Here is a 15,398-nt window from a genome sequence, read left to right as displayed (position 1 = left end):
CCATGCACGATATGCAAAACGGATCTATGCAGATATATTTGGCAATATATATATATAAAAAGTCTAAAAAAATCCAAACGCCTCCTTTGTTATTGAGCAAAAACATTCAGTGTCTTAATACAACAATTTTAATAGAAAAAAAAGTCATCAAAAGCAAGCCCCGAGTAAACGGAACCTGTCTCTCGGGTATCACAGGCTTCTGTACCTGTGCTCTGGAAAACACATTCTCTAACGCGAAAAAACTTGGGGACAAATGTTTTATCCAAGAGTCATTAAGATGAACCACCCTTTAATCATGAGATTATTCTAAATTTATGGGATAATTTCATTATCTTCAAATGATGAAGAAAATATTCATATGATGGTGTGGATCACGGCTGCTCAGGCCTGGTCCTGGAGGTTGTGTCTTGACCCTTTAAAATCTTTAAATTAGTCAAGCTAAGCCAGTAATTAGATGGCGTGGCTGAAATGACTTGGGATGAAACGCTTCAGAACTGAAGTCCCTCCACAGGGCTAGAGCTGGACAGCTCTGGAGTTAATTAAGAGGACTCAAATCTCTGGCATACAAACACAAGACTGAAAAGAGTAGCAGAAGGATGTACAGATAAAAAAAAACACCTTCAAACCTGAATACTTGTATCAGGTCCCCTCGTAATCTTCTCTGTTCAAGACTAAAATGTTTAATTCCTCCATCCTGTCTGTGTAGGACATGCCTTTAAGCCTGAAATGGGTGCTCTCCTCTGGACTGATTCCAGAGCAGCAATAAACTTTCAATATCATGCTGAATAAAGATGTTCAAAGTGAAAGTATTAATGTTTCCATGACTACACGGTCTTTTGAAACCAGCATCATCAACTTTCCATTTCCAAGAGGGTGATTATTAAAATACCGGGCTCTTGTACACATTTTGAACTCCCTGTCTGCACACTAAAAATGAAGGTTTGGCTGATTTCAGAATGCAATCTAAATGGTCATTTTTATCCTTTTGTCTTCTTGTATAACAGGAGAAAGCCAAAGCTTGTAATACACAAACATTTTAGCAGCTTTTTTCTTTCCACACTGCAAAGCACTGTTACACTACTACCCCCTCTCTCTCTCTCCAGCACAACGCTGTAACGTTTTAATAGTTTCTGCCTTGTGAGCCTCCTCGAAGGTCAAAAACCAAGAAGCAGAAAAGAAATGCCCCCTCCCCACCCACAAAAAAAACACCCTTAAGACTGACCACAAACAGAACAGATCTTTACTGTGATTTCACTCACAAAGAATACAAAACGCATATAAAAAAATAGGTGCGAGTGCCAGATCACTTAAACTGGAGAGGCTGCGATGCTGCCAGCTCCCCTGCAGGACAGAAACAGCCGTCTCCCTCGACTGCACTGCTCCGCCTCCCCTCCTAAAGAAGTAACCGGCTTTCTTCCGCGTGCTATTGGTGTGCTTAGTGTAACAAATGGTTATATTCAAAGGCATTTCTCGAGGTGCGTTTTAAGGTTCGCCGGAGCTTTGCTTGAGGTGACAGTCTACAGCAGTGTTCGATTCGGTTGGGACGCTGTCAGCGGCGGTGAGGGAGGGGGCTGGCTCTCGCAGCTCAAAGTAATTTTTATTCGGCGGGCCCCGTAGCCGAGAAGCTGTGTCCCCAGAAATGGAAAGTGCACAACTTCCTGTCGTAGCGTCGCCATGGAAATCTGGGGTAAAAAAAAAAACGCCTCCCTCCCTCCCTCTCTCTCTCTCGGCAAAAAACAAGGACACACAAACACTCTGCCCAAACACTTCAGGACAGGTCAGTCTCCAGTTTCTCGGGCCCCGGCTGACCGGTGCTGTCCTCGGCGGTATTCAGCGTGCTGATGTACTCTCTCAGCTCCGCCACTGTGTCCAGCAGGGCGGCTCTCTCCAGCTCCAAAGTGCGCACCGTCTGCTTGAGTTTGGCCTCGCTGGTCACCAGGTTCTCCACTCGGGCCTCCAGGCTGTGGATCTTTGCGTGAGCCATCTTGAGGGAAAGAAACCAAACCCGGATCAGCCTCTCTGGGTGAATCTCTTCACCTTAAAGTCAAGAATTTCAAACAAAAACGCAGGAGAAAAGACAAGCCTAGGACCTAAGTAAACAGGGTGGTGACATTCGTCTGGCCTCGGTGACCTTAAAAGAAAATGAAGCGACTCTTCAGAGGATGCCCACTGTACGATGACACTGCTGCCATATCTAACAGAGCTGTCTAGATCTAGAATCATGAGTGTTACTAATAAAAAGCATGCTTAGTCTGTGTTTCTGTGCACTGTCGGTTTATCTGGGACAGATTCATCTAGCACTGAGTAAAAATCAAATTTGTACTACATGAATTCAAGTGTTACTTTCAGAACCAACTCCACCCTTGCAGCTGGTAATAATGAAGAACACATAATGCATACATTCGATACTAGGCCTCGGGACGTTTTCAGTTCGCTGTTTTATTGCATATAATTCAACTGGAGACATCTGAATAGGGTAAAACCTCCAATACCTAATGAATACAGTATCTCCGGCTTATCTCAGACAACGCCTGTATCTGTTTCTGTACCATGGCCTTCAGCACGTTTTATAACATATAGTATTGGTAGGATTTTGACATGCTAATAAGCCACAAACTGCAGGAAACACTGATATTTCAGATGGCTGCTTTTACCATGAGCTTCTATGTGGTAAGACATCTGTGTATTTTTTGTTACTTCATTACAGTGTTAAAAACATTCTTCACGGAAAACTTTGTAATCGAACAGTAGAACACATCTGAACTAAACAGCAAACGTCGGTTTGCTCTGTTTGACTTCAAAAGCTCCTTGCAGGAAACAAAGTACAAATAGCTCGCTAAGGCTAAAGCTCTGGCTCAAATCTGTACACAAATTTGATTAAGTACGATAATGAGAACAGGCACATTGGAGGTTTGGATTGTTATTCTTCAAAAAACTCCAAGGATGGAATCAACTGAGCAGAAGCTAGTCTCTTTTCAGGTGTCGTAAGGCTTAGTTTGTTCTACAAGGCTGATGCTAGGATATTAGCATGTCCTTTCCCTCAAGCTTGCAGAACCCAAAATGGCTCAAATAGTTTCACTTTCATTACCAATGCCTGATACCAAAAAACACCTGGGATGAAAAGCTCTCCAAGCTGTTTCGGGTTCTCCGGTGGATGAAGGTGGGGGAAGTGCAGCCGGAGAAGAACAGGAAGCTATGTACTGTATGTGAAAATTCCGAATGACATGAAATGAAAGTGTGAATGAGGGGTGTTTGAAACGGGAAAGCAGCTGGTCTTTGTCTAATATTTGCACAAATCAAAACCTTTAGCACATTCCGTTTTCCCTTGTCTCCTTGTGCTTGAAAAAGGCTTACATCAGGGGTCCCAGACTCACTTCCTGGGCAGCTGTGTAACTTCTGGGTGTTGTTCCAAACTCAGTTGACTCAGTGTTTTTCAATTAGACATGCACAGGATTTTTAAAGGCCTTTTACTGCTGATTACATAAGACATTCACTGCTTTACCTATAACTCACTTCAGAGCCTTGTTAGATTATACTGTAAGTAGGCAGCTAAATAATTAGGCCAATTATGTAACAGACAACATGGGTGGAACAAAACCCAAAAGACACCAAAGCTCTCCGGGAAGTGACTTTCAGAGCCCTGGTTTACAGGACGAAACCAGCCCCCTTTCTCCGGCCCTGTCGCATCGATCTGCCAGCTCTGTGACTCCACTCTCGAACAGATGCACACAGACTTCATACAGCTCAGCTTACACCAAGCTGACTGGATGGCTGTATCCAGCTCCAGACTTGCTCCACTTGGCAGCACATCTCCAGAGCACCAGCCACAGCTGCAGCACATTGACGCTTATGGCAGACACCTCCACCTCTTCTAACCTGTAGCTCCTCCAAAAGGTCCAGGTTTTGCTGCCGCAGGCTGCTGTTGGTCTTCTCCAGCTTCTCCATCTTCTGGTTGTCGCTCAGGGGTAGCGGCGAGTCCATCAGCTCATCCTGTAGGACGTGGTACTCCACCTCGTAGGCCTGGAGCTGCTTGGAGATGTCCATCTCAAACACCTGATGACAACGCAGCACACGCCATGGGTGACTACTTGAGAACACCTGTTGGATTTACTGTGTACCTCTCCAAACACAATGTCCCTTGGATGGAAGAACCAAACAAGTTTTTATTTGGAAGGAGCTTCTAGGAATACCCATTATATTTTAAATAAAAATAGTATTAAATATATTGCTTTTCTGCTTTGTTGTTACAGTTTGTACATGAGCCTGCTGTTGAATCCCTTTTCCCAGTAATTATACCAGGAAGCATAGTTAAGAAATAAAGCACATACAACACATACTGCATGATGAAATGACCCCATGATTAACTTTAGGCCACATCTTCAATATGTGGAGTGTTTTCCTGGATCACAGGCATGCAATCTAAAAGCACAAGCGAAAAGCGTTCCATCAGACAGTCTTTCTTAAGACTCCTGAGTCAGATCTGCAGAAGCACTATATTTTCCATTTAAGGATTAATCCCCTGAAAGCATGGCTTAGGACAATCTTACCTTACTTCTGATTATAATGTGTTTAGACGAAAAAGTTCCAGATTGCACTTCTTAAGCTGTTGCAAAAATCTGATTCTTGACTCTACAGACTCCTGCCGGAGACACACCCTACTCAGGAAGTGTGGAACGGTGTGTTTGGAAAGGGCTAGTTCCTGCATGCTTTCTTTAAGTCCACACCACATTTAGAGCACTTTCCTCCACGCAGACCACATCTTGGAAAGCACAGTATTGGAGCAGGAATTGAACTGCATTCATTTTCAAAATTCACTGATTTTCAAGGGCAGCTCCTCTTTCCTCTAGTTTTCTACATCGTGAACAAAACAATCACATTTACAAATGCTGCAGTCTAAGACTTTTCTTATGGGAAAAAAACACCAAAAATAGCTTTTGCTTTGGTTTGAAAATTCGAAGCTTTTCAAGCGACAAGCTCAAGGTTCTCCAATTAAATGAAATTCCAGACATTTCTGGGGGTATTCCCACAGCTTTATTCTATCAATATGTGGAGATGCCTGGGGAACAGGAGTGGGCAGATTACAGTATGTATTGGAGGACTCCTTGTTTCATCCTGTCTTTTCAGCAGTATCTGCACAGCTGTTTTGGGAAACTGTTCTGTTGTATTTGTCTTCACTCCCCCAGCTCTGTTTCTAAATTATAACTCTGTAATGTAAGGGCTTTACTGGTTGAACTGTAAAGCAGTAGGCTGTATTTATAAAACACTTCAAACGTTTTTGTGTGTGTGTGTATAAAACATGACATAACATTTTACCTGACTATTTTAACAGCAAAAGAACAAAAGGAGAAAAAACAAAAACGAGAACAAAAGAAGGAATTTTCTCCTGAAACGGGAGATTAAAACATTACGTCAGTTTGGCTAGGACAAAAACAAACATCCACATCTGTACAAGATCTAATCTAAAGCGGTATCTGACACAATAAAGGATTCTGCCCAGGGTGCACAGGAGAAGTGTTTCAGCAGTGTGTGTTGACAGAAATTTCTGTGTGCAGCTCCAGGCCTCAGACAAGCAGGAGAGTTGTGCATGAGGTCGCAGTGTCTCAACATGTCAGGAGCATGTCTCTTTTTTAGGACGCAGACCTGGGTAGTAAAATCGATTGGCGCCACATGAGCCTGTTTGTTGCACCGAGCTGGTGTAAGAGTTCAGTCTCACAACGTTGGGTGGCCGAAAACAAATAATAACATCACTGCCATTCAACGAGACCTGCCCCAACTCTTCCTTCATTCCCTCATCTGAGGGGAATATACCTGTGCTGATTTGAACTTAAGTTTCATACAGTATCTAGAATACCGATTTGTATCTATATACCCATTAATACTTCTAAACGATGTTGGGAACAAATGTTAGCCTCTCATAAGAATGACTCTTTGCTATTGTTTGTATTTAGTCCACATTTCATATAGTTGTGACTGACTGTGACTGAGCAGCACAGGTGAAACACTGTAGATTATAAATTGTCTGTTTAACTTGGCCAGTGCCAAAAGTTACTAAACAAATCATTAATGTCACCTGCCTTTAAAATGGGAGAAATAATGTAAATGTTCCTTTTAAGAGAAATACCTGTTTATCTAGTAAACTCTTAACAAGAGTTTAGGAAATACTGTTAATAAATTGGTCTTTCCATATTTTATTGCTATGCTTAATTTTGCCAAAACATGTTGTGCACCTTTGCAGAAACGCTTGGCATTTAAGTTAGATCTTAAGGTAGCAAAAAAATATACTGAACAACTGCAGATGTGCCTGTTTAGAAATGGCATAGCAGTAAGGCAGAACATCACCTGGGGCAAAAAACAATCCATTGAAAGGCTTCCCCAAACCACATCTCTTTCTCAGAATCGAACACGCCTTTGTTTATGAGTGTTATCTTTATATCTTGACTTAACAGACCAATTATGACTTGACTTAATATAACAACAGCACGCACCACCTACCTGGTTAATGGTCTTTTCCATCTGTACCAGGCCCAGATTGGGCAGAGTGGTTTTGATGAAATCCACAATGGCCTCCAGGTTGTCGTGTTGAAGGATGAGGGGCTTGTGGCTGCCCAGCAGGCTTAGCGCCACCTTGAAGATGACCTCCGCCCCCTGGAGGAAGAGCATATCTGCAGAGAACAAGACGGAGCTGTGGTCACGGCCCTGCCGCGGTGCCCAGCTTCACACAAACAGGCTGCCACGTGCTAACAATCCAGCTTTCTGTTGTGCTGCGCCTAATGAGCTCTTGCGAAGACAGCGACAATGAAAACAACATTCCTGCGGTATTAGCACAGAGTGAGAAAGAGGAATTCAAAGCGCCAAAGACTGAACACAAGAAGATGAGGCACACTGAACTGAATACAGAGCGACAACAGAAGTAGAAGGAAAAGGCTAACGGGTTATTCGTGCACAGAGAAAATGAAATGCACGGAGATGGATGAGGGAACATTTATTAGAGGGCAATGTGACCTAAACAAACATTTGTAAAAACCGACAAAGGAGACCTATAGAACAACAGAGCAAATGTATTTAGGTACATGGACGGCGTGCCACATTCCATCTAAACAAAGCGAACCATGGAGCAATTATTAACACACTGAATAGAGAGAGGCTCGAGAGTGACGAGAGGAATACTGCCTAAAGCACTCCCTCTCAACAGCCAACCCTGGTGACAAGAAACACAGCCTCATTTGGATTTAACTAGGCACTTTAAAGCTCTGTAAAGTTTTATAGAACGAATTAGTAAACAAGTGCTGCTGAAGATGGATGGATTTGACCCAGCTGGGACATCTTCTTTAGCAACTGTGAGATCTTGGCATCGTCGGTGTTCTCCGGTTGATGCTCAGTGGAAAGCAGATGGAAGTGCATTTAAAACCAAGAACAGGCTTCTTCAGTTCTTTAACCAGAGAGAATGGAACAAGCTTCCCAGCCGTACCCGGGTTTCTTTCAAGAAATTTCCTCAACTTGAAACAATTGGAGATCAACTTGGATCAATTAGAGATCACCCTGCAACTTAGCACTGGCAGCCCACTGGAGCTCAGCAGGTGTGAGCCTGGTCAGTACCTGCATGGGAGACCTCCTGGGAAAAACTAAGGTTTTTCCACTGGTAGTGGAACTAGAAGGGAGCGCTCCCCCTGTGGTCTGTGCGGGTCCTAATGGCCCAGTACAGTACACTGCAAAAAATGTCGTCGGCCTTCGGGTCAGACATAAAACTGAGGTCCCGACTTTCCGTGGTCATTAAAAATACCAGGGCATTTCTCAAAAAGAGTAGTGGTATTACGCCGGTGTCCTGGCCAAATTTCACCCTGGCCTTTACCAGTCATGGCCTCCTAATAATCCCCATCTATGAATTGGCTTCATCACTCTGCTCTCCTCCCCACTGAGAGCTGGTGTGTGGTGACGAGTCACATCATCCCTGTGGGGCTTCACATTGGTGGTGAAGGCGAGTCCCCACAAACTTTAAGGCGCTTTGAGTGGAGTCAAGAAAAGAACTACAGTACATAAGTGTGAGGAGTTATTATTATTATTATTATTATTATTATTAGGCCAAATGACCTGCTCTCCTTTGTGACCTTACTCTTATTCTTTTTTTTTTCTAGCACTACTGTGAGCACAGTAGGGCTTGCAGAGTGAAAAAGAGCACATTGCTCAACAATCTGGGGTGTGGCAGCTGTGGGGGAGATTGTCATGCGGCTGAACGGCGAAAAAAAAATGTTTTTCCAAATTTAAAAGTAAGTGAAATTCTGACGGTATAGAACTTCCTTATGATTAAAAAATTGTAGCCCGTCTTCCTTTTGGGCGAGCTGTCCTTGAAGTCCAATCTCTTGCTGATCAGTATTCAGCTAAATTAATTCTTTATAGTGTCTTCTGCACCGCCAGAGGCTGAACTTTTAACCCTGTGACCTACTTTTTAAAAGCTCTGAATTGTACAAGCTATCTGGAGTTGCCATGCCTCTAACTGAAGACTAAAAACACATCCTTCCTTGTTCAAGAGGAATGCAGTCAACAAAGGTCTATTGTCTAATTAGAAACAGCTCCAAAGTGTGATTTTCGACTCCCACAAATTGGAGAGATGCCAATGGGCTGGCACTGGCCAGCAGGATTAACACTGAGTGTGCCTGCCGGACAAAACGCAGGACAGGACCGAGCTGAAAGTGTTTCCATCACAAATCTGTTTTTGGGCTAAGACGCACAACAATGTTTTTCACCCTCTAGTCCTTTCGAGTTTTGGCAATACTAAGAAAAAAAGCCAACAAAAACAGTGTGAATGGGAGGTTAGCAAAATGTCTACATCAAAATCCTAAACAGTCCCTTTTAAAGACTGATTTCTTCTGTGACCACAACAGTCATCCCAGCTTTATTTACTCTATGCGCACACCCACCTGATGATGTTCACAGCTTTAGTGAAGCCCCAAACCACTATCAAGAGACTTTGACTTTAGCGTGAGCATTTCTGTATGCAGAGGCTAATACTGTATGGGAAGAGGATCTCTAAAACACTAGCACACAGGTGGAAGCCCTCTGACAAATTCATGTCACCTATTAAAGCTTCTGTCTGACTCTAACAACCACAGAGGATCGAATGACAGACATCTTCTGTTAAAAACTGTGCTCTGTGGCTTGCCTGCTTGTAATCCACACCATATTTATTGTGGTGGCTGCCCATGATCTGTCATGCACTGTAAATCTACTACAACGGATTTATACTTTGTCTTGCCATTCTGTCAGACCACTCTTGTTTAACAGCTCTTTCATAATTATCTGCAGGTTTGGAATCTGACAAATATCGGTGTCTGTAATCCATCGGTAATGTCTGTTGTGCACCATTCTCTGCAGCTGCTCCTCTTCCGATGGCTATATTCCATGCCGACCAACTGTTCCCTTTCATAAGCAGGTTTGGATGTCTTAAAACTGGCTGTTGGGGCATGTCAAGGAGAACCAAGCCATTTTCAAGATGATAAAAAAAAACCAACTCATTCAAAAGCAAAGAAACCCTTCTGCTGGATACGAATGAGAGGCGAATGAAGCAGCTTGAATGAGTGAATTATCAAGTGCTTCCTACTGACTAATGCTTCCTTGAGTTGCGTGCTGGGCACGTTTACAAGGAGCTGCACAAAACCGGGAAGACGATTTGGAGCTAAAAGCTTGAAAAAAAAAAAAAACGACTTGTGACAAGGAGGCCGTAAAAGCCTTTCTTACCAAAGACCCTGGCCACGAAGCCCAGAGGGAACTGGGAGGCGAACATGGTGAGGAACCACGGGGCAGCGTACAGGCTAGGGCTGATCTCGTACTCCTCCAGGTGGTTGTACAGGTCTCGGTGGTAGTCATGAAGCAGGCGTGAGAGCTGGTACATCTGGATCTGGGGAGAAAGAAACCCGAGCTGTAGAGAGCACTGTTCCCACAAGGACTAACACAGCAGAGTGCAGAAAAGAAAAGGCACGGTGAAACTGACTGGAAGAGCAAGGCACAACATTCGGAGGGATACTAAAGCATGGACACCAACCTGGAAACTGTGGAAAAGTCATCTTGTTGTTAAAACTAAAGAAAACTGCACCGGCTAATTGCAATGGGACACAAAATCAAGCTTTTAAATCTTGTTTGGGAAAAACAAAAAGCTTTAGAAAGCTCTTTCTTCATTTAAAACCTATTATTTCAAAAGGAAAACATTCATGGGATGTGTAGCACGGAAATAGCTGTTATAGGGGCTAAAATCTGATGAACAAGCTCCAAGCAGTCAAACCACAAAAACAGTTATACAAATTAACCCCTGTGCCTGAAACAAAACAATAACCTGTGTACAATGGTAACATGTTACTAAATTGGAGTGAAAGAAATTATAAGGGAACAGAGTGAAGCTCAATTCAAGTGTACTGCCACGTACTCCGGTTTATGAAACCTCCGGAGAAAATAACAATGATAACATTTTCGACATGTATTTTTTTTAGGTAGGATACAAATGGCACTCCAGGAACTAGCGTCCTGCCACAGTGCAAAAAAAATAACTAAGAAGAAGCGTTTCCCGACAGCAGATATACTGTAAGTGGAGGCCGAACGCTGTACCCTGTACCTGCAGGATGATCATGTCGGGCCTGTACTGCTTCCTCAAGCCCATGTCGTACATGAGGAACTTCAGCATTTCGAAGGCATCGTCTTCGCTCATGTGGAGCAGCAGGACTCCGGCCACGAAGCTCAGCCCCTGGCAGTACCCCACCTCTGGGTCCAGCAGGGAGTACGCCTTCAGCAGGTTGTAGAGGGACAGCTGTCCAGCCCCCAGCTGGGCAGAGAAGTAAGGGTGTGTTGGGAAGGTACGACCTGCAGAAACGGAGGGAGCGCTCAGGAACACAGACTAATCTCACCACGGCCTCTATTTACCCTAAGGCTTGGTCAGCATTTGTGTTTATTTACACAGTCTTGAGGAAAAGTCACTTTTCATACCGTTTGTAATTCACTGCAGTTACACATTACTTCTCAACAAAAGCTGAGACCACGCTGGCCTACTAATCCTCAGCACCATTCAGCCTCTTGTGAGACGCTGGCTAAGCTGCTGAATAAGCCACTGTTCATCTATTGATGTGACCCAGGCTTGAACTTGCGATGCCTGGGTTATAGATCTCAACCTGCTCTGAGCAAGCACTGTTAGTGGCTGAGACATTGGGAGATGGAGCTCGGGAGAAGTCCTGATACTTTAGTTCTGCTGTATCTTGCTCCTGTTCCACAGGCTACTGCTCTCAGTCAGAATGTGATGAAATTTGAAGACAGCATGATAACATTTTCGGTCAGGAATGTAACCTGTTTTTGCGGTTTTGTCTAGCAAATATCTATCTTAATCAGCATTTCGTGCTCTTGTATTAAGAGTTATGTTTGATACCCATAATAGAAACATAAAATAACACACAATTTTCCTTTCAGAAGGAAAAACTGGAAAGTTAAGCTCTGCCTTCATATATGCTGTATTTCTTTAGACACAAACTTTTGTGGAGTACAAGCAGGCACCAAATATCAACCAAAGACGTTATTTTCTTTGGAGGCGCATTTCATTCTTTTTTCAAGAACCACATGCGATAAAAATCAAAAGCATTTAAATTCACAGAAAGTAATCATTTTTTTTCCCAAAAGCATTCTTAAAATTCTTTCCGACGTCACAGAACTGAGCAGCGACGCTCGGAGAGATGCTACAACAGCTGCAGGAAGAGAAAAGACCTCTTCTCGGAAGGTCGCAGGTAGACAGCAATACTCAAGACATCTTTCACACAATCTGACTGAACACTCTAAAGACGATTTATAATGCGTAAGTGAGAGCTCTAGTCTTTTGTAATGGGTGCACCAAACCAAGCACTGCAGATAAAAAGCTCTCACAGGCCAGACCGACTGTCTCTCTGCAGTCTTATCTAGAGATAAGGAGAGGGGAGTTTGAAACTAGACAAAAGTGTTCCCTGGTGCTTATTTTACTGTGCATGACAAGAATCATTGCGGATATCTGATAAATGGCCTGTACAGAGCGACAGCAAAGAGTCTGGCAACTAATTTTAGCAAAATCTGGGTGGTCAGTATAGAACACAAAACAATACAACATTTACCCTCCAAGCAAAACCCATACACACCTTCAGTGACACACCCTCTGTTTCCACCAAAGAGCTCCTAAAATAAAGGGAGGTGGCTATAATTAAAGTACCACGCTCTAGGGATCTGACTGCACCAGCAGCGTGCTTTCATGTTTATTATGGAGATACGAGTTTGAAGAGAACTGAGAAGACAGCCCATCTGCTTAAGTCAGTGTCTACCTGTTTTAAAAATGTTATTAAAGTTCCTGGCTGAGATGGCAAGCACCAAGGTAGCAGAAATGTTTCACTGGCATCAACTTCAGTGTTGGCAAACGTGCAGGAATGCAGGCTTGGACATATTCATTCTGAAATCATCAAGACGGGGATGAGGAGACCAACTGCTTATGACACAAAGTAACGTTCGGAGTATTGATTACAGCAATAGGGATATGAATATGTTTTAGTAAGTTTATAGTTGTGGTTCTGGCAAAAACTGGCAGAGACAAAAAACACGGGCTGAGTCCCCCTAGAAATAGCACATCTTCTGACACAACCATTTTTTTTTTTACTTGTTTTACACTTTCTCACAGCATATACGCAGAGCACCAAAAGCCTGCCATGGCCAGGCCAGTCCCAAGCCCTCACTGAGCCAGCCCAGATCACCCCCCAGTGCTACCCAGGCCCCCTGAGCTCTCTCCTGAACACGGCTCGCGCACCTCCCCCAGAACATCACTCCTGAGCCCCGCTCCGGCCAATGCGTCTGAGAAGAACTGAAAATCACAGGGCATACAGATGGGACTGCATGCACGGGACTGGAAGGGAGGAGGAAATGCACCTCCTACACAAGATGCAGAGAATGGCTACATAGATCCACCTGCCCCAAGCTGATTGTATGACTTCTTCACTCTGCATGTCCACACATTTCAAGAGGTGCTTTATGACCAAAACCCTGTGATCATTCTGGCACTGAACCTGAACTTGACTTCAAACCTGGGGGGGAAAAAAAGCCAGAAGAGAAGACAAAACGTTCCAGGGGAACGGTGCTCAGGGCTGGGCGGCTCTGCCCTACCCAGATCGATGAGTATGGCGTGCTGCTGGGAGGTGAGCTGCTTCAGGAGCTCCTTGTAGGGGGTGCCCTTGGGTGGGAACTGGTTGGGTACCAGGTGGGCCACCTGGTATTGCTCCGCCAGAAACTTCCAGATTTCCCCACGGTGATGGCGGGGGACCCCTGTGGGAGACAAGGCAAGGAGAGATCTGATCCCAGCTCCTCTGAGCACCGAGCAGCGGATAACCAGCCACTCGCCAACAGCCCACAGACACCCGATTATTCCGAATGAGGCCCCACTTCTCTGTAACAGTCCGTAAAGATACACCTACAGCATTTCACAAGTATCTCACATCAGTGTAACAGAATCGTTCTCTAATTCTCCTTATGACTCCTTTTGACCTTTTGATTCCCTGTAAATATCTGGGGTATTACTGCATCAACAGTTGTTTTATTTGTTCTCCAGTTTCATACAACGTTAACCTTCCTCCTTTGCACGATTCCTAGAAGCCAGCGTTGGGAAGCCTCTTTTACTCTTTAGAAGAAAGGGGAAAAGGATCAAATGTTTTCAAAAGAAAAAATGTTCACTTGGCAGGTATTTCTCCCGTGTTTAAAATATAATAACCTTGAATTTATTGAGCATTTGAATAAAAAATACCAACATTAAAACCACTAATTTGTGCTAGTAACAGATTATATATACACAAATAAAGCTAGTGGCCCAAGAGAAACTGGCCATGTCTGGGCGTCTCACAATTTACTCCTGTGGCGACAAAATACTTTCTTCAAAATGGGGGGGGCTCCTGTATTCTTTTATGAATGAGAAACGAAACATATTTAAACAGAATTTCCTAATCACAAACCGATTGTGATGATGGCTAAATTGAGCGATTCAAACAGACCACTTCTGGAACAGGGCCAGTTCTGTGCAAGGCATGACCTACGTGAGGAGGAGCAGAAAGACTTTGACTTCTGTATCGAGATTAATCCCGTTGGTAAGATTGTTCCAGCAGTAACGGGAAATGAGTGATGAGGACCAGGTAAACTAGGCCACGAAGCCCTCGCCTTGTTCCGTGTCTGCACTGTGGAGGCCTGAGTGCCAGCCGCCTGAGGGAGCCGAGCATGGGTGTGAACAGGAAGGTCGACACGGACCGTGTGCTGGTGACGCCAGGTCTAGCAGACGCCCAGCCCGGCAACAAGGGGTCCCATGACACGGCAACTGCCCATCTGCTGACCTCACCACACCCTCCAACACCTCCCCCCCAACCATGACGGTACTCCACCCTCTGCTGGCTGATTGCTTTTGGAGCAGAAGAGACTTGTGTAAGCTGAGCTCCGGAGAAGATCTGAAAGATATGGTTACTTCGTATACAAGTGTAAACAGTCTGAGGTGGGGCTTCCCGAACCCAGACTTAATTGCAAGACAAAGTGACCTCCGGTTGTCATTTCTGCTGAACTCTGGGCACTTCCCTGAACTGAGGTAAATAATGGGAAATCAGACCCCTCAGCTCTCGAAACAAAGTGTTAAATAGCCTTTTTGTAAATTTATTATATTGGCCTCGCAGATCAAGTTCAGTGCTGACAGCATCATTTGAAATCGCCTTGTTCTATACAAACTCCATTTGACTTATCAAAGCTTTTTATTATTAACAATTTTACCAAGTTAATTTGAGGAAAAAAACATTATAAACTTGTTAAGAATTCTAATCTGTTGTTTTTACACAGTACAAGATAGGATGATTTGGGTTTTAGCTACGTGCTCAGTGTAACTTTGCACAGCTCCAGATCCTCACAAGCACACTGAAGCCCTCTCATTTAATTATTTGGTGGACACATTTATCCAAAGTGTCAGACTTTAGACAGCTGGTCGTCAGACTGGAGCTATTCAGGTGAAGCACCTCAAGGGTACAACAGCTGTGACTCCCCTAGGATTCAAACCCGCAACCTTCCAGTTACCCCTCCAGAAAACTAACCACTGCAAGTAACATTAATCACCCTATATGTATTTGAGACCCAATAAGCAAAATAGGGAAATTCATTACCGTGAAGGAGACAACACAATGATCAAATAATTACATAATAGGTTTAATTAACAAAAAAATCTACAGAATTTCTTAATCCTAATACTGGGGGACAATTTCACAGAGCAACAAGTTGATTTTTCACCAGCAGCCATATCACCCTGCAACTCACAACTGGCAACCCACTGAAGCTAAGCGGGTGTGAGCCTGGTCAGTACCTGGATGGGAGACCTCCTGGGAAAAACTAAGGTTGCTGCT

At 43.9% G+C, this 15,398-nt stretch overlaps 1 protein-coding gene across 8 annotated transcripts in view; it reads right to left on the bottom strand.

Annotated features, from left to right (window-relative positions):
- Positions 1 to 1,222: 1,222 nt before the first annotated feature.
- Positions 1,223 to 15,398, bottom strand: part of tbc1d1 (TBC1 (tre-2/USP6, BUB2, cdc16) domain family, member 1) — a 93,826-nt gene continuing 79,650 nt past the window's right edge. For all 8 annotated transcript variants that reach the window (XM_069191694.1, XM_069191696.1, XM_069191695.1 and 5 more), the window contains 6 exons: positions 13,144 to 13,302; positions 10,601 to 10,845; positions 9,733 to 9,892; positions 6,493 to 6,662; positions 3,877 to 4,053; positions 1,223 to 1,984 (listed from right to left, as the gene is read on the bottom strand). In XM_069191694.1, coding sequence (XP_069047795.1) covers positions 1,769 to 1,984; positions 3,877 to 4,053; positions 6,493 to 6,662; positions 9,733 to 9,892; positions 10,601 to 10,845; positions 13,144 to 13,302 — 1,127 coding nt within the window. In that variant the 3' untranslated portion in view covers positions 1,223 to 1,768. The remainder of the gene's footprint in view (positions 1,985 to 3,876; positions 4,054 to 6,492; positions 6,663 to 9,732; positions 9,893 to 10,600; positions 10,846 to 13,143; positions 13,303 to 15,398) is intronic.

This window comes from Lepisosteus oculatus, chromosome 1 (genome assembly GCF_040954835.1).
Source record: "Lepisosteus oculatus isolate fLepOcu1 chromosome 1, fLepOcu1.hap2, whole genome shotgun sequence".
NCBI lineage: Eukaryota > Metazoa > Chordata > Actinopteri > Semionotiformes > Lepisosteidae > Lepisosteus > Lepisosteus oculatus.
The sequence above is the reverse complement of the archived record's forward strand: the minus strand, read 5'-3'. Positions and strand labels throughout refer to the sequence as shown.